Source organism: Bombyx mori, chromosome 1 (assembly GCF_030269925.1).
Source record: "Bombyx mori chromosome 1, ASM3026992v2".
NCBI lineage: Eukaryota > Metazoa > Arthropoda > Insecta > Lepidoptera > Bombycidae > Bombyx > Bombyx mori.
The window spans coordinates 19,735,519-19,760,862 of NC_085107.1; the positions used below are offsets into that span (position 1 = coordinate 19,735,519).

Below are 25,344 nucleotides of genomic sequence, written 5' to 3' on the forward strand. Positions count from 1 at the left end.
TCACTTCACAGCCAAAAATTTTCATATGTGTGATATCTGGCTTTTTACCACTCCACATTTCTTCCGGTGTTAAAAAGGCTAAAGCTCTTGTTGGACATCTATTGGTGATGTAAGCTGCAGTTGACACAGCTTCTGCCCAATAATGCTTCTGAAGTTTTGCATTTAAAAGCATACATCTGGCTCTTTCTAATAATGTGCGGTTCATTCTTTCCGCTAAACCATTTTGTTGTGGCGAGTACGGAGTGGAGGTTTGATGTATAATTCCAGATTTCTTAAGAAAACCTTGAAATTCATTGCTCAAGTACTCAGCCCCATTATCTGTGCGGAGAGTTTTTATTGTCAAATCAAGTTGATTTTCAACTAATACTTTAAATTCTTGAAATTTTTGGAATACTTCAGATCTTCTTTTTAAAACATATACAAATACTTTCCTCGTAAAATCATCGATGAATGTAAGAAAGTAGCGTGCTCCTCCCATAGACAGTGTCTCCATTGGACCACAGACATCAGAGTGAATAAGTTCTAGCTTTGCTTGTGCTCTGGAACCTTCTGAAGGGAATGGAAATCTTGTCTGCTTCCCTTCCAAACATGAGATACATATCACTTTGTCTGTATTTTCTAATGTGACTCCTGCACTTTCTGATAGTTTATTTAAATCTTCAAAATTTAAATGTGCCATTCTCTGATGCCATAAATAAGAATCATTCTCTGTTGAAGCTGATGTGTATGCTGGAACACTGTGTGTAACTAGCCTGTACATATTATTTATCATTTTAGCAGCTGCAACTTGCTTGTTTGTTTTATTTAAGATTTTACATCCTTGTTTGTCAAATTGTACTTGACAGCCACTATTTATTATTTGACTTACAGAGAGAAGATTAGTAGCCAACTCAGGAACATAGAGAACATTCTGCACCTTGATAGTTTCTAACTGGCCTTGCATATTGACAACATTAAGATTTACCTTTCCACAAGCTTTTACAACTAACTTTTTGTCATTAGCTACTTTTATTGTGGAAATTGGAGGTGTAATTTCATCATATAGCCAGTCACGATTCATTGTCATATGCATTGACGCTCCAGAATCAATGTACCAATTATTGTCGTTGTTCATTGTTGCAGATAACACAGCGACATAACCAGAATCTGTGTTCTCATTAGACTTCTGTTCCTTTTTCTTATTTCGGCAATTTTTACTTATGTGCCCATATTTATTACACACATAGCACCTTGGACCTTTACCAGTTTTAGTTTTATCTTGAGTTTGTTTGACAAATTGATTCCCCTTGCTTCTGACATACAATGCACTGGACTCTGAGTTTCTCACATCTTGTAGAAGCTTAGTCTTCACTGAATCAGCCGTTATTGTCAGACCTGAACTTTCTAGTGCCATGATCATTGGTTGATATATATCTGGTAATCCAGCAAGTAATAAAGTCCCGAGCCATTCATCATCGACTTTAAAACCAATGTTCCTTAACTTATGGGCAGCGGTCATAATCTTGTTAACATAATCTTCTATGTTCAGACAATTTTCAAGCGTGGTATTGATAAGATCTCTCAACAGACCCACTCGGCGTGTCAAACCCGTGTCATCGAAAGCTTTGGCTAAATTATTCCAAACTTCCTTGGCTGTTTTGGCTTCTTGTATATGTACATAATTGATTGGATGTACTAATAAGATAATTTTTGACTTAGCTTTTGTATCAAGTTTGGGATCAATTGTTTCATTGTCTTTCGCGGTGACACAACTCCATAATTCTTCGTGTTCGAGATATGTTTGCACTGCAAATCTCCACGTAGGATAGTTTTCCCTTCCAGTCAGCTTTTCAATCAGTGCCATCGTATTATTTGACGACATTTTTGCTGATTAAGAAAACACGTGCAGAGTTTTGAGGTTATACTGAACTAGTGTTTTGTACTGATATTTGAAATTTTACACTTTTCACTATTACTACTTTACTTTTAATAAAAATAGGTGGCCTGGGCCCATAACCTGTTGAATTAAATGAAAGTAAAGCAGTTTTATAACACGTAGTTCTAATTGAGAGCGTTCTAACAATTACCCGGAAACGGAATCACAGATATAACATAGACTATCTTAATGTATAAACTAGAGATATACTCATCACACCAATAGACTATAAAGTAGGGTTCAACTTTCTAATTTCAACACCGGTCAGTAACTAACGTCCTGTCTGTTTCTGCTCCGAAGCAGTAATGCGTTCCGATTTGAAAGGCTCTGAGCAGCCTTTCTACTATACAATTGACGTCTAAGCTATTTGCTCTAGTAACCAGTTAAACAATGCCGTGAGATCCTTCACCAGGCTCTCCGATTAAAAAGAAATACAAAACGTTGACTTTTCGATCCTAGGACTCTGGAATTTATGAACTTATAAAACGAGATGCGTCTGTAAAAGACCCTTGTCCAATGTTCAAATGTATTTCACTAGATTTCGAACGTGAAGAAGTTTACAAGATTAATTTAGCACTCAATACATTACGCATTGCCTTACATTCCCGACTAAACAACTGATTGTAGTCGAAATAGAACCTTCGGAGAAGTTTAATTTTGTTGATAACAGAATTTTCTTGCCTACAAACCCGCAACCAAAAATGTTTTCATATGCAGAACAGCGGTCAAGACTATAACCCTTGATTTTCTGATTTTCTTTTATCTCAAAACCATATAACAATTACATAAATTACAGAATGCAGAAGATCCACTTTGTTAATATGTGTACATGGATTAAATGTAATCTGTCGACTTCACTCTTTGTTTAAGTACGAATTCATTTTATAATATTCATTCTGGAAAATAAATCTCAACTAAACTGTGCATTCTTTTGTTGCAGATAACTTTGATTTGTATATTGATGTACCATAACATAATGTATAATGTTACTCTAAACAAGAACAGACAGTTTAAATAAACCACTTTTATTGGTATCATACTATGGCTTGTACAATCAGAATTACGCGTGAGAATGCCCTAAACCAAATCTATAGGGCTAAACAATAGATACAAACCAATGTCCGGCGTAATAAATAAAAGCAATTGCTTGACTTCATTATGAGTGAATAAAGAATATAAAATAATGAAATGGACAGAGAATAGATACGAACTAAGACAACTTGGGAGGGAGAAAACAGACGGCGAAGAAGCACTAAGAAAAATTCAAATGATCATCGATCTATTGCTAAATGCTCATAATCGAAATGAGATTAACAATACACGTACCACAACCTACTAGTAATCAATTTACGAACTTGCAGTTATCGGAGGACGTGGAGATGTAACTACATTTTATCGGTAGGAACCTCTTTTATTCTAGATGATTTTCGTCTTGTCCAACAGCCAACTCAAAACACTATTTTCTTTATAGTTGAAATCGAATATCTTCTTCGCGCCTTAACTAGGCGTGGCTGAAGGCTGCCTGATACCGGAAATTTTGAAAATCTGGCCCAGGTCAGGAAAATAGACGATTTGGCCATTAAATAGTCACATCCTTGAAATCGGAAAATTTTAATAAGGTAACAATACAGTTTCAAATTCTTATTGTTAAGACGACTTTCTTAAAACTAAACTGCTTAAATATGAAATTTATCAATCTCAGGTATCTAGTGTACATTGGAAACCTGCCTCAATTGTTTCAACACCTGTTAAGGCGATGTTGACGCTTGCGAGATCTGCCGATCCGACCAAACTGCCGCCGGCGCAGTTCATCCAATAATTACCCGGTGTCACCATCATATGAAGTAAAATAATCAACTACCATCAACAAGATAATGTTTATTTAAAATAAACGATCATGAAAGTCGACGCATTTGACGTGCGACACAATTTAAGAATGTAACTATTGTACTTCGACGCATATTGTCTTGAAGAACAATTACGTTCTTTTCACATTTTTTCCAGACTACCATTACTACCTATTTCATATTTTTTTTAGTTTATTGAATATTCCAGAATAATTTGATTGATTGGCACATCAAATCACTGTAACTATAGGACGTTAATATTTACGCCCCGGGGTGTAAGTGGCTAAACTACCAACAATCTAGCCAAAGCCAACCTCACCTGCCCGCGGTGCACCCTGCCGACCAACGAACGAGGCTCTGGCAACCTTCCCCTCCCCCTTTCCCCTTTTCCTTCTGTTCTCTTTTATCCAAATTCAACTATTTCTTACACATTGTATTCTTGACGTCTCTAAAGTGACAGTATGCGCCGAATGATACTCAATAATATTGTCGTCTCAGCCACATCCTACATTGCTGCCACGTATAGTTGGTTACGATTAACAAAATGTACTAAGATCGTATCGTAGTCGTACTATCATCAAAACAATACAGTGCAAATGAGATTTTAGACGCGATCGAAACATGAAGCGACGTCCGGTGAGAAGAGTCATTTGCGCTAAGTACTGAATTAACTAAAGAATTCTGCGAACTAATGAAATTGTTAAGAATGTATACGATACACAGTTTATACTTTTGTTATGTTTTTCAATCTTTCCTTTCTTGTTTTCTCCCCTCGCCTTCTTCCTACCAGCTATCCCTGTCTCTACCAGCAGAGTCAAACTTGAAGTCCTACTCCTACCTAAACTTTTCAAAAACAAGGCAGCGATATGAGATTCGTCGCACATTTGTTTCTGAAAAAGCGAGGAGAACGGAACGTGTGTATTTACCACCTAAAACGCACTTGTTTAGATGTTACGAATGTAACTGGGAGAGTGAAGAACTCTGGTAATGTTATCTGGAATGTCACGAGTCTAAGCTATTGTTTGTCTGCGTAGACTGCGATTCACGTTTTAGATAACATTGATTGGCTTGTTTTGATCGACAACGGCGACACATCTCGTTTCCTGGTTGTTGTAGTTGTAAGGTGTTCTGTGAACGTGCTGTAAATTAGGTTTAAGAATAACCAAGTAACTGGACGTGCCGTAGTACGAACTCGTTTCGAAGATGTTATCACAATCATTCTAAACTTGTCCGCACGTCGTTGGTTTGTATCTCTAGAAGCCACTTTCGTCCTCGCGACGATTATTGTTATTATAAATTGTGATCGGTATACGTGCGTTCTTCTACTAAACACATATACCGATCATCCTATTTCGGCAATTTCAAAATTTGCTGATATGGCACACATAAAATGTATTTCTCTATAGCGTAATGCATCAAATGTAAGTAAAGCTTTTCCCCAGTTTGATGATTGATGCGATCAATCATTTTGCTCCGCGTGAGCTGCGCTAAATAAATAAATAAAAATTCAACTTGTTGTCTTTATTTAAAATACAATTTTTTTTAACCCGCCTTTTCGCTGGTTCGCTTTCACCTAAGGGGCTATTCTAGCTACGCCCGGATGAGTAGGTGAGCCCACGTGTTCAACCTGAGAGAATTTGATAACACCAGCCCTAGTAAGATCAGTGCTCCGCGGAATCTACCACCGGATCAGAATCATGACCCACTCAGGAGACCTGGTCAGGAACTCAGCGGGCTGTCTATGGGGCAATTACAACCTTTATGCAGTCGACAAGTTACGGCCAGCGATATCACAATAGGCGAATGAAAACTACATAAAATTACTATTATAAAATCTTTATTACAGCATAACAATCTGTATCACAGTTAATTGTTGTCCTTCGTATCGTTAAATTACAGAAAATAACCTATATTTCTTACAATATCAGTTTGATACCAAATAAAAAACTAACCTAAATTTGCGCTGGTTGCCGTATGGGTGGAAAATCTTGCATAGAACAGAACCTATTATGAACGACCCCTACTCCTCGATACGGGTGTTCGTGAATCAAGTCCGTCGAGGATGTCGAAGCAGTATTAGTAATACAATAAACTAAATTTTGCACAAAAACGGTGGGTCCTCATCATGCTAATCAAAGCAAACCCGAAATTCAAAGTTACTAATATACTAACAGGGTCTTAGGTCCCGATTAATGTGCATTTTTATCTAAAATTGGCATGTGTATAATAATTTTAGGAACACGTTTCCATTTAAACTTACCACCTTTATTCATGTACTATCATCGGCTCAAAAGCCGTGATACCACTAAAAACCATCGGTGATGAAAGAAATTACTCATCACTACACAATTAGTCGGAACAAGCCGACTTAAATGATACAAATTAAATTGGTCATGCCAATGACGAATTTTTTAATCACATCAGTTATAAATAGTTGCATAAAATTATAGAAATACCCATGTTAATCAATAAAATGCAATCAATGCATTGTTTACAATCACAAAGTTCTTTATTTTAAATTTACGTACATAAGTATAATCACAGAATTTTCTAGACTGTTTCTAGAAACATTAATATTCTTAAAATAAAAACACATAAATAGGTAACTTGCAACTTACGTAATCACCTATGTTAAAAATATATGATATGGATTATATTAAGACGCTATCTAATTACAATATGAAATGAGTTTTGCACATGCTTCTTATTCATGAAGGTATTTATTAATATAGAGGTTTATGCTCATACACCGAAATCGATTTAAAAGTTACTGACGCAAATATCTTTGGAGTACATAATAATATAATCTGGAAAAATGTGACAGTAGTTTTAAAAAAGGTTTTTTTAAGAAAGAGTTCATGAAACATTTAAATTCTATTCAGTTAATATTAGTTATTATTCATTTTTTTCACTTACAGTTAGTTACGCAATCTCCTCACATATACTACCTTTTCTTAATGAATTTCTTAATCATATCTCTACTATTACACACAGATAAACGAAAATAAAATAATAATTTGATGTTTGAAAATCTAAATTTCAGTTTAAATGTTTATTATAATAAAATTCAAATCATATAATAAAATATGGATCAAGTAGGTAAAAGAAGCACATACAGAAGACACAGAAGTCCCTCACTGTACCACGTGGCAATAGATATATGCAGACATAACCCGAGGTTTGACGTTAACCAGGCAGCCGGTCGTAAAACACATGTCAAATCCATATGCAACATCACAAAAGAGCATTCATCACTGATCCCACATAATGTAGGAAAAGGACAAGAAGATGACTACGTTTTGTTAAATTGTAATCAGACAGCACCTTAAAATAATTCGCTTAAAGTAATAAAAGCTTAAAATACACAGACTGGTTCAAAGTGTTGGCAGAAAAACATGGAAAGCTCACGCCTATCGGTGTTATGCGTCTTCCGGAGCCCATGGACACTATAATGTGAATATCTCCAGCCCCATCACTATACTATAATACATTTGAAATGATTGATGGTGATAGGATTTTTTTTACTCCAGATATAACCTCCGTCGAGTACTTAAGAGTACTTAACAGCGGCTTGACTCTGTCCCTAGCATTACTGAAGTCCATGGGCGACGGTAACCACTCCCCATCAGGTGGGCCTTATCTTCGTCTGCCTCTCCCGGACTTAAGGGGGCGCGTGATATATGTGGGATTCGTCGGTCGATGATGGTACGAGCCGAGCTGTAGACGCTAAAGACCAGCGTCAAAGATGGTAGATGCCCACACACTTAACGACAACCCTGTCCGGCCTCGCTCCCTCAGGTCCCCTCGTAATACCTTCATCGGGGGGAGGCCGCCGCCTGCAGGGGTCGGAGCCGGGCGATGGATGGTGATACCTACCCCATTCGACTGACAAAAAACTACTGGTGTTTTCTTAAATATATATAACCTACAAAATTAACAAATAATGCATCATCGAAAAAAATATAGCTTGAGAGCTATATTTTTATAACTATAAGAGGCGTTGTGTGATTATATAATACATAAAATATTTTTACGGATAAACCATATAAGCAAGTACAGAGTTTACTAAAATTCGTAATAATTATGTTGCCAGTCACTGAAGCTTAAATGTTCAGGACAAAACGCGATGACCGCGCTTATATACAGGGTGTATTGGAAACTTTCTCGAAAACATTTAGTCGAGCTGGTATTTCGTAAAGCGATTATACTTAAAGATCATTGATGAAATCATATTTAATTTTATAATATTTTACTAATGTTACAAACTCTGCACGCGATGCACTTAAGAATTAAAGATCAACAACAAAAATAAAGCGCAGTGCTTTTTTTCCTCATGTTACAGTTTGACAGAGCATAAACAACAATTATTTATGCTTAGCTCACTAACTGAATAGTGTTTTCCATCCAATTTGGCTTAGTGATTTATTAATTTCATTTCAAAACTTTCTCTTCACTTACACCTATAATATTATTTAGCTTATGTATAATAATTAATTATGTTAACTAGTAAATTGCTAAAAGTAATTGATCCAATACATTTCTGTGATTTCCAAAATATTAGATACTCATTATATATAATACATAGTTTGAAATTCGGTGCACTGAAAGTTACTTATAAATAAATCGATGAAATTTTAAATTATGAACAATCACTTCGTAGACTGCAATACGAGATTAATAATTAAATTCTAAATGCTCTTACAATACTTGCGATACTCTGAAATGTACCAGTGACGAACACGAATAATCCAAATAATATGATGATAGTGTCCTTTACGATAATGAAGACAGAAAGTCCTTCTTTCTTCTGAGAGGCCACGACCAACTCGACCAGCGGTGGGAACACGAGTGCCAGAGCTGTACTGCTTACAGCACCAACCAAGGAGATGAATAGGCCCAGTTCGGGTATGGATTCCGCCAGGATGACTGAAATACAAAAAACATAAAATATAAAAATAACTTTATATTGTGTTAAGGCTTTTCGCTATATTATATGAACAGGTCGTAGAATTTTCGCCCACAGATTAGGAAGAAACATAGCCTGATACTTTCGTATCGTTTTTTTTTTTTTTTTTTTTTTTTTTCTTAGATGAGTGGACGAGCTCACAGCCCACCTGGTGTTAAGTGGTTACTGGAGCCCATAGACATCTACAACGTAAATGCGCCATTATTTCGTATTTTCGTGGCGTATTTACTAAGGTTTCGTCTATTATTTGAAAAAAATCCGAAGGATACTTTCACTGAGCTGATTCATTTAATTTATGTGTTTGGAATTGAATTAAGATCCACTTAAACTATTTTTAATACGCTTTTATTAGCTTCAGACGTATGTATGTTTGTAACGGAATCTTTGTACATGATTTTGACCCTCTAAAAAACATCGGATTAACTCGAAATTTTGTATACTTATTAAGGACCGATGACAATTCGATATAAAACAAAAATTGAAATAAATGAAATTCAACTAAAAAATTAAAAAAAAAAACAATCCTGTTTAACCAATCCTCAATATCCTGCCTTCTTGTTATTCTTCTGTTACCATAAGAATATTAACCACTGAGTATGGGAATGCAAATATGAAAGAGAACCTCAAATATCTTCTGGACCACCTACGTCGGCCCTTCAAGCACTACCTACTTTTATTGAAATTAGATACTCACAAGTCAAAAGCACCAATAGAGCCCTATAGCCCAACTCCTTGGCAATGAGACATTTTTCACCGCATCTCTTCTTCAGCGCCGGCCAGGTGATGCCCACGGGCACGTAGAACTGAAGCGGATACGTGAACAGAACAGCACAGCCTATCAAGACTTGCACTACGTTGCTCAAACTAAATGAACAATTTACCTTTTATTAAGTACATAAAAATCACATTGTTTGAGATTCCGTCATCTCGTTTTTACCATCGCACTACCCGCCACCGGAGTAGAGTTCATCCATACTACCTGGAGCCACTGCGTTCCACAGTGCGTTTCCTGATATCTTTTTGCCACGTACCATTCGGCTTTTGAATGAGCTCCCCCTCCACGGTGTTTCCTGAGCGCTATGACATGTCCTTCTTCAAACGAGGCTTGTGGAGAGTACTTAACGGTAGGCAGCGGCTTGGCTGCACCAGGCATTGCTAAAGTCCATTGGCGACGGTAACCATTCACCATCAGGTGGGTCGTACGCTCGTATGCATGCATTTTCGACCACGTATATCAAGATAAGCGCCGGCAAACACCAAACACCAAGTGTACTGAAAGCAACGGAGTGAACTAATTATCTTTTTTATTTTTATTATTGCTTAGATGGGTGGACGAGCTCACAGCCCACCTGGTGTTAAGTGGTGGCCCATAGACATCCACAACGTAAATGCGCCACCCACCTTGAGATATAGGTTCTAAGGTCTCAGTATAGTTACAACGGCTGCCCCACCCTTCAAAACCAAAACGCATAACTGCTTCACGGCAGAAATAGGCAGGGCGGTGGTACCCACCCGCGCGGACTCACAAGAGGTCCTACCACCAGTAAAAAGAAAGAATTTAACAGAGGAGTATAATAAACTAATATATAAACAAGTAAACATCCACATTAAAGGTTCCTAGTTAGTAAGAATTGATACTTTCGAAATCAAGATCAAGCACACCCAGACCCCCATGCCGCATTGAGGGGATGGGAAGAGATATGCACTGAGTTAAACGATTTTCACCTCGATGTTTCAACATAGTTTGGTCTGCGACGCGGCTCGGGCGCGAGTAGTTCAATCAAAGGTGAATTAATTGGATCAATCCCACGATACTTCGCTTGTCACAGCCAAAGCTGAAGCGAAAATCTATTTAACAAGATATAATTTAACTTAAATCTAATTAAAAAATTTATGTCCCTCACCACTAGACGGATGAGGTAATTAACACTTACAGTTCTTCAAACAAATCAATATTCTATTTACCCTTGTACAAATCTAATTATTTACTAAACGAAAAGTGTTCAAATAAACATTTCAGTTGGCTTACACGTGACCGGGCTCCAAGTTCAAGGTAAGACTTCCCGCCACTCCTTCACCCCACTTCAGGTAACCAAGGAATCCAACGGTAATGAAGATGGAGCCCACTATGATCATTCCGATGTTGAGCACTCCGAACGGCTTTTGAAACTCTTCGGGATTCTTCATCTCGTTCTTCAAGGGGAGCACCTGTAAAGAAAAACACTGTCAACAGTCGCAAAAGAAATTTTAGTCACGTCATATTCTTTTTTTTCGAGAGCGCTGTAATCCGAACATAGCTTTGCTTAGGTATAAAGATCACTAAGTACTTTTAAACTTAAACGTAACATATTTTCCTAAACAGGCTGCCAAACGCGACTATAATCGCATTACCTCCTCACAGAACCGAATAAAATAACTAAAATATACAATTTCAACAAAATGACCGTCGCATGAGCGTAAAAACTACTTTGGACCGCATTCGCTAGCTTTTCACTATACTAATTACTAACCAAACCAATTCCTTCGAAAGCGTAGACAGCAGTTCCGAAGTACAAAGGCAGTTGTTGCCACGATGCTATGTAATTCCTCGTATGAACCGATGGTAAATCCAAGGTCGCCTGGTAAATAACGACGCTAACTCCGACTGCCATCATGATGTTCGCGATTGTAGAGAACGGAGTAAGGTACTTAAGGTTTCGCACCATGCAGGCCAGGAGGACAGGAATCACGACTATAATCATGTGAATCGACAGGTCGATGTGCACTTCATAATGGTCGCAGATCTGTGAAAAGAAACTTTGATGTAATTCAAGACTTGTGTTTAATTATATGTACAATAAAACTGATTTTAGTGGAGTTACGATATGAGCTTTGAATCCGTTGTGAATGAACAGATTGTCTGTTTGTTTTGCATTGAGTTATCTCTCTGTACACAACTAGGTGCAAAGTCTTACCAGTTTAATATTGTTAGCGATGAATACAATATAAACGCAGCAGAATCCGAGCTGTGTGATACACAGGAAGAAGTTGACGACGATTTTCATGGTGGTGGCAAGGGGCCGGAGCCTGAGGGGACCTTTCGCGAACGCCAAGTACACCGTTTCGGCAAACCCTGGTGGCCGATCCTGTTTAGTTTGTCTGTGCATTTCTTCTGAACCATTTAACTAAAATTAATACAATTTCAATTTATTTTATTATTTACTAAAGGCAATGTACAGAGTCTGTGAGTAGATAAAGATATTCTTAAGATTTAAACTAAGTTTAAATGAAGTAGCCTAGAATAGCTTTAACAACCACCGCAAACTTATGGTGCAACAATATAACTATTATTACCCGATCCTGTAGACCGAATGGTAAACAGTCGACGTCGCCCTAAACACGTCATTACGGATCCTCCCGATCCATTAACGGTGCTTTTAGGTACCACAAGCACCGGTTACCGTCCTCATCGAACCCGTCGCTCGTGACGAAGGGCTCGACGAGCGAATTAGCCCACAGACGCAGCCCACTGAGTTTCTCACCGGATCTTCTCAGTGGGCGCGTTTCTGATCTGGTGGTAGATTCTGCGAAGCACTGCTCTTACTAGGGCCAGTGTTAGCGACACTCCCGGCTAGAGCCCCGTGATCTCACCTACACGTCAAGGAGAAGCTGAAATAGCCTCAAGACTATCAGTATAGGTAGGGAAAAAACATGGTTGATAACTGGTTGCAGGACCTCTTGTGAGTCCGCGCGAGTAGGTACCACCACTCTGCCTATGTCTGCCGTGAAGCAGTGATGCATTTCGGTTTGAAGGGTGGGGCAGCCCTTCTAACTATACTGAGACCTTAGAACTTATATCTCAAGGTCGGTTGCGCATTTACGTTGTAGATGTCTATGGGCTCCAGTAACCACTTAACACCAGGTGGGCTGTGAGCCCGTCCACCCATCTCAGCAATAAAAATAAAAAAAATTACCAATAAATGTTGTGCGTGTACGCAGATGACTCCTAAAATAGCTGTCATTATAGGAGCGAATACAATGCCTCCGTTCTTGAAAGCGTCTCCCATCGCCAACAAACCACTACTAATGTTCCCTTTAAAGATGTGGAGTAGTGTGTCCCAATATCTGAAAATAATCAAACTAAATATCACACAAGAATAAAATGCTAGTAAGAAAAACAGCCATTACTTAATGTGGGTCATCCGGACGTTTGTGATCTATTTATATCATCATCATCATCAGCCTTTATCTGCCCACTGTTGGACATAAGCCTTCCCCAATGCCTTCCACAGAATGCGGTCCTCTGCCTTCCGCATCCAACGACTTCCCGCCGTGCGCACTATGTCGTCGGTCTACCATCATAATTCTATTATTTCCATTCAATTTGGGAAACATTGGGCTTAACTTCTGCAATTTAACAGTATATTCTTTTCCCCGGTGCCTTGCCTTTGGCTCGTTTCCCCTTCATCTGAACAAGAATGAGAAGCTTTTCCAGACTATGCCTTGGAGATCGCATGATATGACCGAAAAAGGTAAATATTCGATCTTGGCAAATGGTGGACAGCCGCTTTGTGATGTGGAGGTCTTGGATAATCGATTCATTGGACCTCATGGTAACCTACGGTATGCGTAGCTTTCTCCAGCATCACATCTCAGTATACTTATACATTTATACACCTAATAAATATATTAAAGTTCTTAATGCATCAAATAAAACCTTTCAACAAAGATCTCTTTGAGCCTAAATATCACTGCGAGATACAAAGGAAAAACCCCATTCTGGGCCTAAGCGTTACACGAATGGGATATGTACCAAAAAATTCGTCTATTTTGCTTGATTAACCTATTGAAATCTTAGCTTCATTGACAATGGCCAAGTGTAGAAAATAAGTTGAATTCTATTTTTTGTTTTAAGCAATCTTTGTAAACATCAGTAACACTTATTTCAATATACGTAACTAGCTCCACAAACGTGCGGATTAGAATTACAGCATCCCTAAAATCGGATCGATTTAGTGGAAATCGAGTGTAAAAAATAATTAATACTCTTTTGTTTTAGGATAAATGAATGTTTTTATAGGTATTTTAATCAATGCAAATAGAATATGGCCATGGAATCGTAACACAACTACTTACAATGGCGGCAATTCAAAATATCTACAACTGACATCATTAAATATAGCATGAAAGGGTAGTTTTGCATTTTTATATTAATGTGATGCCATAGAAAAACACAAATGTATCAAATCGTGTTATGTTATCCTTAATGTTGCCAACTGAAGATATTTTGGATTGCCGCTATTTAGTTGTGCCATGATTCGCTGGCCAGACTATAAACTTTATCTCATTGAATAACGTAACGTAAAGCACCAAAATCTACTAACAAAATCATTAAAATAAATAAATAACTGTGCCATTTAGTTATGATACGAAATCATGTCGGCAACTGCGGCAATTCAAAATATTTTCAACTGGCAATCTTAAATATAACATGAAAAACCCGATTTGGTACTTTTGAGTTTTTCTATGGTGTATTTACAATAATAATTTTATTGGTGGTAGGATCTCTTGTGAGTCCGCGCCTCCCGCCCGCCTATTTCTGCCGTGAAGCAGTAATGCGTTTCGGTTTGAAGGGCGGAGCAGCCGTTGTAACTATATTGAGACCTTAGAACTTATATCTCAAGGTGGGTGGCGCATTTACGTCGTAGATGTCTATGGGCTCCAGTAACCATTTAACACCAAATGGGCTGTGAACTCGCCCACCCATTTAAGAAATAAAAAAAGGCATGAAATAAAATAAAATGAAATGAGATAATATGGGAGCACGTAATAATTTATATTTTATATAAAAAGTTATCATATAAATATCGTTTTTCATATAAAAAAGTTTTCATTCAAATTACAATAAGACTGACCTAAAGGTCTTAGTTACCAGGTCATAAAATCCCTTTAAAAATTGTTTCGTGCGCAGCGCGTTTCGCATTACGTTGTTTTTAATTTTTGGCTTTCGTTCGTTTTCGTAATAAATAATCATTCTCGCGATTTCTCGTAACAGGTTCCATTTTTATTTTCAAGAAACCAACAGGTTTCGTAAAAAAATACTCATCTTTAGTAGGAAACAGCCTCAAAAATATCGTTTTTTATTAAAATATCTCGAACAATAAACATAACCTAAAATGTAGACATTGTCTGATTTTACCAATTTGGCCATTGCTGGGAGACCTGAAAATTGGGCTCATGAAACCTTCTTAGGTATTGTAATTTATGCCCAAATTCTAGCACTGTAACGCCAGGCCAAGTTTGTATGGATTTCGGGTTTCTCCTTTCAATATAATTACAAGAAACGTCTTAAAACTTTGTTTTCTATTCCTCAAAGATAATTTATGTACATAGCACTTATTGTGTTCGTTTTACTTATATGATATTCAAATAATAATAATTCCACTTCAGCACTCATCCTGAACTTGGTTTTCTGATACAGATCCTTAGTCATTTTATACATGAGATGACAACATATCGCCGTAATGCTATGCTTTATTTACTTACGAAGTTGGATGCCTGACTTTGTGTCCGTCGCGTGTCTTTCCGCTCTCCATATCCAGCTGACCCTTGGTGTGAGGCAGGATCTGCTCCCGAGATTGAAACATTCCGTAAGGCTCTGTGACGGTGCTAAAAAAAACAATACATTAGAAACATAATCATTCGACAAAACAATCCGAATTGATGACATTTTATGGAATCTCCCTTAACTTCCTAACAAAAGCGAACATCATGGTCTATTCCGAACGTTTAATAACAGAATCGATTATCTTATCGAATACCTTTTTAGTATTTTTAACGTGATTAACATGAATTAGCTTACGCACCTTAAAAACCACAAGATGTTATTATAACGATCGGTGCGTCTTATTAACATTTACTGGGGTTGGGTACATTTACTTTTTACAATAAAGTAGCACTAACATAACACAGTGTATGTTTTGATGTAACAAGTTTTTCTCTAATAAAACATCATTGATAACGTGCGATATTATGTATTAAGAAAGTTCAATGATCTTATAACTTCATTAAATCATTAGGTTCGATCGATCGAAACGAACGGGTTTATCTATAATCCTAACGATGCACTTTTAGGTTTAGTTAAATAAAAAAAATAAAAATTAACACTAGCTTCGCTAATAAATCATGGGGGTATTATTTTTCCTACCTATTCTAATAACTTCGAGCAGGATTTGCCACCGGGAACTTCTTCCCCCTCTCATTTCCGCAACTAGCGAGGGGCGCACCACACAGCGTACCACCACCTCACTAGACGGGGCTGAGGGGCTCTAATCTGATGAATATGCTAACACTAGCCCTAACAAGAGCAATGCTTCGCAGAATCTACTGCTGAATTAGAAACGCGACCCACTAAGAAGATCCGTCCAGAAACTCAGTGGATTGTGTGTCAGTGTCTGAGGGTTAATTTGCTTACTGAATCCTTCGAAAAGAATGGCAACTGGTTCTTGAGGTATATAAAAGCATCGATAGTTAATCAGGAGGATCTAAAATGACGTTTTTTGGCCGACGGCGACTGTTTTCCGTTCTGTCTGCAGGATCACGTACGGTCAGGGGTAGCAACACGGTGCTGTTTTCTGTACGATCGTAGAAGTGGTAGGAGGAGCCGAGGATATGCAGAAGTGGCACAGAAAAATCCAGGAGAAACTTATTCGAAGAGGCCACGACGCTCAGCGTTGAAGATTATCGACGCAAGGAAGAAGAGTAGTGGTAGGTGACGGTCCACTATATTTATTGATGAAGTTATCTCCAGGATCTTTGCTCGGTGGTAACCGGTTAACACACGGGGGGCTTAAAGCCCACCATGCCCAATAAATAAATAAACTGCGTGTTACTCTGCCTGTTCCGCAATTCAATCGTACCAGTACAAACAAATACTTTGACAACATTGTACTCAATCCTAATCTCGGCTACTTTTTTGTTTGTAATAAATACTACCTAGTCAGATAGATTATGATCTTCGCTCAAAACACAAGTCACGATTATTTGAGACGTTTTCTTTTGAACACGTTTGAGCACGTCTTAATATAGTTTACTATTTTGCACCGTTTTGTTTGACAACTAAATTGTTGTCGAATCTTATTAGTTATTTGTAATATATGAAGAACCTGGACTGTGTTTTATTGTTCTTTATGGAACGTATATTTAATTTTAGAAGAGCTTATTGCGAACTTGGCGTTCCTGAAAGCGAAGAGGTCAAAACATAACTTCAATTACTTCATCTATTTAATTTGAAATCGTAGGATCTAATCTACGAAATTCATGTCTGCGGTGTCTGATCAGCTGCTGACTACATGACAAATTATTATATGGTCCTACCATTCGACCAATTCAGTCCAATATGATACTAGTATCGATATGATAATAGTCATTATGAATAAAAGTAGAAACCAACACAATACTTGTGAACTCTGCCCGTTTATAGCATTTAGCAAATCACAGTCATACCAATAAATGGTATTTTTAGACTTCATTTGAAATACGGTTCATTTGGAATAGGTCTTAGCGCTGAGAGTGAAACATTTAGACATGTTCTTAATTTAAAACCACTATTAGGCCCAGTCTTCGAAATACACTGCAGATGACTTGAGAATCTACAATTCAATTCATTCAGTTCATTAAACTCACGGCTACAATCATGACAATTATTTATTTTAGTCAATTTAAATTTCCTCCATTACATAAATGAGATTTCCGACTTCACAGTTTCTGATAAATGTTTGTCAATCTGTTGAGATCGATATTTTAGCGTTGCGTAATTTTTGGGCGCAACAACTAGATTTATGTCAATGATTACGAATATTTCATAACAACAAAGATTAAAAGTAAATAATGTTTGCTCAGTGATGGAAATTCGACCATATTCAATCTAGATTTAGATTCGATTTCTCATTGTTTACTTTTCGACACTTAAAAAATTGACCGTTTCGATAAGGACTAGTAAAGAAAAGATAAAGAAAATAAGTCGACAAACAAAGGAGAAAATAGTTCTACCCTGTTTTGTCTTTGCCTTTATTTGTATATTTAGCGGTAGGCAATGATTTCGCGGGACCCCTGCTGTGATCGTTAGCTATGATGACTATTCATCATCAACTGAGACAAACAGGTAAAATAAGGAAATGTAAAAAATTATACAAATAAAGAGTCCCAATAGCCCTACTCCCCCTCCCCTCCTTTTATTAGCCGTAGCTAGGAATGCAAAGTATGAATGGAATGAATGAAAGTACGAGACGAATAAATACGAGAACTGGTATGATAAAGAGGCTCGGAATGAATGCGTGACCTAGTTTTTAAGCCCCTTATGGGCAGGAGTATCAACTTAATTAAAATTAAAACAAAAAATGTAAAAATGAATCTCTGGCTTTGTTGTTTGCTAGAGGTACGAAAAAAAAAAAAACTAAGACAAGAAACTACCGTCTTACATATAAAGTGTCCATTCACAAACCACCGATCTCTTGAATAAAAAGTTTGCCTCGCTGGTACACAAGCGACCAAGTTCACAATAATAGGTTTATGAATGAACAAGAAACTGCACTAAGTATATAAAAACCGCCAATCAAGATTCGCTAAGTTATTACATAAGGTACCTACATGTGCGATGATAAATTGAAGGCAATAGGGTGGTATGAAATAAAGTGTGAACAAGTTCAGTAGTATGCAAAATTAATTTTTAGTAGGTACACCAGAGCCGAGCTTGGCCATTCAATCATACCCGATCCTGTGAACCGAATGGTAAACAGTCGACGTCCCTAAGCACATCATTACGGATCCTCCCGAACCATTAACGACGCTCATAGGTACCACAAGCACCGGTCACCGTCCTCGTCGAACCCGTTGCTTGTGACGAAGGGCTCGACGAGTGAATTAACCCATAGACACAGCCCACTGAGTTTCTCGCCGAATCTTCTCAGTAGGTCGCGTTTCCGATCCGGTGGTAGAAGCAGTGCTCTTGCTAGGGCCCGGGTTCAGCAACACTGCCGGTTTGAGCCCCGTGAGCTCACCTACATGTCAAGGAGAAGCTGAAATAGCCTCTCAAGGCTATCAGCATAGGTAGGAAAACCAAAGATCATTCAAGCAAAACGCGCCTGTATTGTTGTAAGCGTCGGCGTGCGTCTTCAAATCATCACTGAATGGCATTGTTGAAGCCATCGACGAGTTCTAGACGTTAAATTTCGAAAGCTAAATTAAAATGATTACTACAAACTCCCAACATAATTTTGGGATTACTCAGAATAAACACGAACGATATCCGATTTATAAATAAGGTATGAGATTCGGATACGTTTTATGATTGGGACATTTACCTCCTTTGCAATACTGTTTTTGATATAACACAATAAAATTTTAACTAAGTAAGAGTAAGAGTGATTATCTCAATTCTTTGCCGCCTGCATTAATGAACATTAATTATGAAATAACTCAAATTAAATTTATACGAAAAAATTCGTCAGTTGAATCTAGCAAGGCAACCAGTGATGTAATATATTACATACGCAGCATTGCATTATAAATTATTGTAAATTTAAATTTGAACGCAACAACATATTTCGAATTGAACAGAGTATTTCAAAATGAAGGCCAACCTTTGGTAGCATTAAATACGGAAAACAATTTGTTATTTCCAATTTTTTTATTTGATTTCAAATAAAAATAGGATTACTGGACGCACAGCCTTGTATGTATTTACAAATTAAATACCTTCGCCGTGGTGCGTCTATGAAAAAAGCTCGGATAAGTTAATTAAAATGCGGAGTAAACGCATAAAGGGTTATAGACTCACATTAGACGTATATTCTGTAAAAAAATTAAATAAAAGACAATTTTTTAATATGTGTAATACTGATATTTAAAAAAATATTTAATCAACATCTGATTTCGGTGAACCGTAATTAAAGCTTAAATTGAGACCTTGAACTCAAACCCTAAACGAAACCAAAACTCATTTAGCGACCGACTTTTTAAAAATCACATCATACAACACATTATATGTACATACCTGCGAACCACTGACTGAATCAAATTCCATAGAAAAAATGTCGGGTGATATAGCGCTCCAGTTTTTGCTGTACCTAACTATGTTGACGAAGTCATGAACAACTTGAAAAAACTAAACAAAACTATTAACATTGCTGTCTTTCGTGCCTCCATATTACACCTTGCAATTGAATTTTGGAAACATACTATTCCGTTAAACCGCTAGTTAACATACAGTTACTCAAGTCAATTATACCATCAACTGTTATCAATTCGTATGACCTAGACCTAAGACGAGTAATGAGGGCACACTTCTTTTAAGATGTAAGATGTTAAGATACGTTTCGTGTTTATTAAAGTATTAGCTTTTCCTCAGCTAAGCCACCTGAAGCCCGTATAACCCAGTACCCCAGTGAAAATCGTGCAACTCACTTTTTTTATAAGTTATTGAATGTGCATAGTTATTCTTATCTTATTGTTCCAATCCAGCATAATTATTTATTTGCTGGAACTACATATTTTTCGTACAGTATATTTTGGTGGTAGACTTGTTTTAAAACTAAGTAAATATATTATCAACTTCGAGTCGGTTGTTTCACTTTAATTTTTTGCATCATAGCTATATCGTCAGCCGTGTTAATTTCAATTGAAGTTACTCAAGCGAGTTTGTATTTTTTTACTAAATGTGGTTTAGATCCGAGTCAGATCGTTCAAGCAAAACGTGTTCGTATTGTTGTAAACGTCTACTTGCCCCCTTCAAATCATCAACTGACAGACGTCCGTTGCTGAACATAGACTTCTCGCGAGCTTCTCCGTAACGACTGGCCCTGCGCTGCTCACATTGAACATATCCTCGCGACCTTCAACAGGTTGACGGTCCACTTTATGACTGGTCTACCCACGCTGCGTCTTCCAGTGCGCGGTCACTGTTCAATAACTTTTTGCTCGGCGACGGTCTTTGCTACGAGCAATGCGCCCTGCCCAATTCGATCTCGCAATCCTCCAGGCTATGTCAGTTATCGGTCTGGCCCTTTGTAATACAAGATACAATTTGCGTTAAAATGTCGTACCTATAGATAACGATGATGGTACGAACGCACTTCTACGATGACAAATGAGCTCATAAATACAACTGACACATATACCATTAACAATATTAATGTTCCTCTAACACTGTGCTATCTGATCAACCGCAAACTCTCCATCTTCTCTGTACATAACTATCAGAACTGACTAACACCGTGTGTTAAGATTTAAATTCGATTTACTATTTCTTAGTTAAACGCATACATAACATGAACCGGTTTTTTTAATTATGAAAACCATCATAACTCGTACATTAATTTATAAATTAATAATGAAGAATTCGCGTGTTGATGTGCGTGTCAGTTTCTATTACAACAATATTATTATTATTTTGCAATGCTAAAAAAATTGTGGACGACCCCGTTTGAGACCCTTTCAAGTTTAAAATCGGTTCACCAATATCTTACTCACAATTCAATTTAATATAACGTTATCACATGGTCGGACAGACTAAAGATTTCTCATAATTAATGAGTAATCAAAATTAAACAGTATAAAACACACCACTTTCATGTTCAAATTCATGCAACACTAAAAACACTTTCAAAATAGCTTCGTGAATGGTCTGAAGAACTTGTTGATCTGCCGTTGCGTTTTGTAGGGATGTGACAAATATCCAGAAAGTAATGATCCGACTCCAGACACAGCTCCATTGAATGGTCCGACTGGTTGAACGAAGGGCTGGTGGAAACCTGGCGCGTAGCCCTGGTAACCTTGATATCCCTGGTGACCGTGATGACCATGATGTCCGTGATGCCCATGATGACCATGATGGCCCTGATTTCCATAGCCCGGAGCTCCTCCTCCACATCCGAAAATATAATTCATCACCGGAGCGTACACGTAAGTGTTTCCGAAAGACCTTCCATAGCCTCCGCAAGGGCCCATGTTTTGGTGCTTTTTCCTGTGTAATTTTCTTCCGAGATCTTCGTTGTCGTCATCGTTCAGGTCTCTGCTGTCCTCACCTGACGCCAAAAGGTAAAAGAATTGGCATAACAACAGGATCATTGTTGTCTTCTGAAATTTTCATTACGATCGTATAAGTACAAAATAATCGATTACAAAAAATCATGCTAACAGAACTTTAACTAACTAATGAACCAATTTTAAATTACAATAAAACAAACCGTATTAAAGTAAGACGACCGGTGTTGGACATAACATTACAGACCACAACGCCTCCTCACAGTTGGAGGTCTGCATACGAGATTTATTGTCAAACAATATCAAATTAATTAAAATAATTCGCCTTAGCAAATTATGTACTTACCATCTTATTTTCTTTTGGGCCCCCGAGCCAACTGTCGAGTTAAATGGTTAAACGTCGAATGATCTACGCCCTATTCGGTGGGATCCGATGTTGAAAAGTGAAAGTATGTTACTGAATCGCGAACAACAATAACTATAACGCAACTTCTTACGAATAAGTATGGTAATTCTAGCCGATCGGGGGACGTATTCGGTAATCCGGTTGTGGGCCACGGGGGCTATGACACTACAGGCGATAATTTACATCGTACTATGATATTTTATATTAACCAGCTAGTTTTTACGCTGGGGGGCCAGCCGTTACATTTAATTACATAAAATACAATTTATACTTCACGGCAAGCGGTGTTCCCGCTGTTATTTCAAAAAGCGCATGTAATTATGTTCCCTTTTTTTAATCAGATGTTCAACGATGTCCAGTGCTGCATGTTGTAAAGATGTACGAAGGCAATATCATGTTGTGCTTTGGAAAATACAACAATCATAGCAACTTAATCTTTCAAAAAGATCACAAAGCGTCCGTTTGATTTCATCGATTTATTTATCAGCCCACAGATATCCACCGCTGGACTGCCTCCCCCAAGCCTAGCCACAACGACCGGTCCTGCGCTGCCGACGTCCAGCGGATTCCCGCAACCTTCAACAGGTTGTCGGTTCACATTGTGGGAGGCCTACCCACGCTACGTCTTCCAGTACGTGGTCGCCGCTCGAGATTTCTCGGCCTCAGCAACAATCTGTTTACGCGCAACGTGTCCTCTGCCCACAGCTACGTCAACCTCGCAATTATTTGGACTATGTCGGTCACCATGGTTTGCCTACGGATATCCTCGAAACTCCGAGCATATGCCTCTCCATTGGTCTTCGGATGACCTTGAGTCTTCTATAAGGCCCATTATGAGCGATCAAATCTCAGTGCCATATCCCATCAATGACCCCACACATTGGTCAAAGACTGTCGTCTTGAAATACTAGTATTTGTGATGAGAACATTCTAGATAGCTTTCCGAACTCTCGCCATCCGTATTATTTCAAGATTAAAAAATAAAGTTGTACTTCTTAAAATTCATTAAGTAACAGTCTTCTTTAAAACCGCGTAACGCAACATCTTAATCAATCAGTACCGAAAACAAACAACATCTCGTTTTATCACAAGGAAGTTTAGCAATCCGTATCAATTTACATAATGCAAATAAGCATCCTTAAATATACGTCACGCTATATAATCGTAAAAGCAGCGTCATTCACAAAATTCATGAAATAATAGTTCTGATGGGGATTAATGATTCACAAATTCTTAGCTGCGAACAATAAATAACATGCATAACATATATTCATGATTCGTGCGATGTTCTCATGTTCGTTAGCGATGCTGGCCAGAGTGTGAAGAATCATTGTAGTACATATCAACTGAATTTATAGCATTATGTGCCATCAAAACACAGCTTACAAATTTATCTGAATGTGTATATTTAGTTTTTCTTTACTAGATAAATATGCAGCTTTCGGTTGTGGAATTTTACAGGCATGTAAATTATCCTTATCTTAGTGAAACCAGCGTTATTATTATATAATTACTTTGAGCAGGCTATGTTGTATGTCGGAGCATGAAGTAAAGTATTTATTTGTTCTGGTCGGATAAAAAGCATAACAAGAATCGTAAATCTATAACTGGTGCCATTCACGGGCTCTGGAGAGCCACACAAAGATGACGTCTAGTCTGTCACTTCACGTGAATTTTGACATTTCGCCGACCGAATAACAAGTATCAGGATTACAACACAAGCTATCGTGGCCGATAGGATGGTACTCCCTTTGTACTCGCATCGACCGGCGTGATTATGCCAGTGTTCAAATTGCCTAGGCAGCTATTTTTCTACGTACCAGCTCAATACGTGTTCTCGAATGACCTCCGTAATAGAAGAATAATATCCAAGACAGACGACAAAGAAGGAATTATTGGTAGGGTAGGCATTCGGCTCCTCAGCGCAGACGGGGTGGACGGGGCTGTCGAGTAGCGGGTGCGGGGGCGCCCGGCACTCGACTCTTGGTCCGGTGGTGAAACGGCGCGAAGTGGCTGGTCCTGTGCGGCGCTCACGGTGCGTCTCCCGAGACGACGTCCTTCGGGATTTTCCCGGGGATGAGATCCCGTCTTATCATCAGGACGGGTACTGCCGAAGGCGGGACTATCGGCGCGCACTGCGGTATCGTAAGTTTCGTGTAGTCGTTGTGGTGGAGCTCGATGAGGTTTATTCAGTAGTCGGTTCTGCGGAGCAAGTGCCTCGCGCGCCTATTTCAAAGCGTAGTCTCCTGTGAGAAATTGAGGGAGATGGAGGAGATTCTCTTCTCCTCTCTTCCTCCCAGGAGGCGCCGGAGTCCGCGACATAACCCGGCCCGTTACCCTCCTCGACCGGGTATCCGTAAATGAATTCCAAGCATGGAATGGTCTAACCAACCAGCCTAGTTCTGCTGCAAAACAGTCGTGCGTTCTAGTTTAAAGAGTAGTACAGCTGTTATACAATAAAATTTCACGTCCTTACGGATCCATCAGATCCAATAACCTTTGCACTAGACGCCTTCAGCTCTAGGAGCAGGCTTAGGGACCTCGGTAACCGTACTCGTCGAACTCGACAAAGAGTTCGCCGTGCAACCTAACCCATGAATCAGCTCGCTGAGTTTCTCGCCGGATCTTCTCAGCGGGTCGCGATTCCGATCCGGTAGTAGATTCATTCGCGATGCAGCTACTCTTGAGTTGTTAGGTCTCCTTCGGAGGCGCTCGGGTAGCTGTTAGCAAATCCCACCCCTCCTGGCTGAGCCTTTGCTCGCCCACCTGTCCTGGTGAAACTGGAAAGGCCTCCGGGCCACCAGTAATCCTTCAATCATAAAAAAAAAAAAAAAAAAAAAAAAAAAAAAAAAAAAAAAAAAAAAAAAAAAAAAAAAAAAAAAAAAACAATAAAATTTGCAACAACAAACCATTGAGGCATCGACCTTATGTCTAACATTCAGGTAGGTAGCTTTCACGTTGTCATATCTATGAATTCCGATAACCACTTAACACCAGGTGTCCCGTGAGCACGTTCTCCCATCTAGTACAATATAAAGTCGCCCTACCATTTGTTGGTACACAGAGCGCCTTATCTTTTACACCAAGGTCACTGACATTACAGTATAGAAGTTTACTTTATGCATATCACCAATAATTGACTGTTAATGATGTTGCTATTAGTGAGTCACGTGCACCTACAGCCGACACT

General features: G+C 38.3%; 1 protein-coding gene and 2 long non-coding RNA genes across 4 annotated transcripts in view; 1 reads left to right on the plus strand and 2 right to left on the minus strand.

Annotated features, from left to right (window-relative positions):
- Positions 1-4,032: 4,032 nt before the first annotated feature.
- LOC105841453 (proton-coupled amino acid transporter 1) overlaps positions 4,033-25,344 on the minus strand; it is a 50,897-nt gene continuing 29,585 nt past the window's right edge. The window contains exons 3-9 of the mRNA XM_012689374.4: positions 15,254-15,376; positions 12,682-12,832; positions 11,683-11,892; positions 11,239-11,511; positions 10,758-10,936; positions 9,423-9,592; positions 4,033-8,688 (exon numbers count right to left, since the gene is read on the minus strand). Coding sequence (XP_012544828.1) covers positions 8,444-8,688; positions 9,423-9,592; positions 10,758-10,936; positions 11,239-11,511; positions 11,683-11,892; positions 12,682-12,832; positions 15,254-15,376 — 1,351 coding nt within the window. The 3' untranslated portion in view covers positions 4,033-8,443. The remainder of the gene's footprint in view (positions 8,689-9,422; positions 9,593-10,757; positions 10,937-11,238; positions 11,512-11,682; positions 11,893-12,681; positions 12,833-15,253; positions 15,377-25,344) is intronic.
- On the plus strand, positions 14,682-23,155 carry LOC134199625 (uncharacterized). 2 transcript variants are annotated; one of them, XR_009974182.1, is made up of 4 exons: positions 14,682-14,959; positions 16,088-16,217; positions 16,303-16,474; positions 22,642-23,155. It is a non-coding gene; the product is annotated as an uncharacterized LOC134199625 (long non-coding RNA). The 2 variants fall into 2 exon arrangements; XR_009974181.1 differs by lacking the exon at positions 22,642-23,155 and having other exon boundaries at positions 16,303-16,877.
- On the minus strand, positions 21,226-22,674 carry LOC119628449 (uncharacterized). Its single transcript, XR_009974183.1, has 2 exons — positions 22,095-22,674; positions 21,226-21,841 (listed from the first exon to the last, which is right to left on the minus strand). It is a non-coding gene; the product is annotated as an uncharacterized LOC119628449 (long non-coding RNA).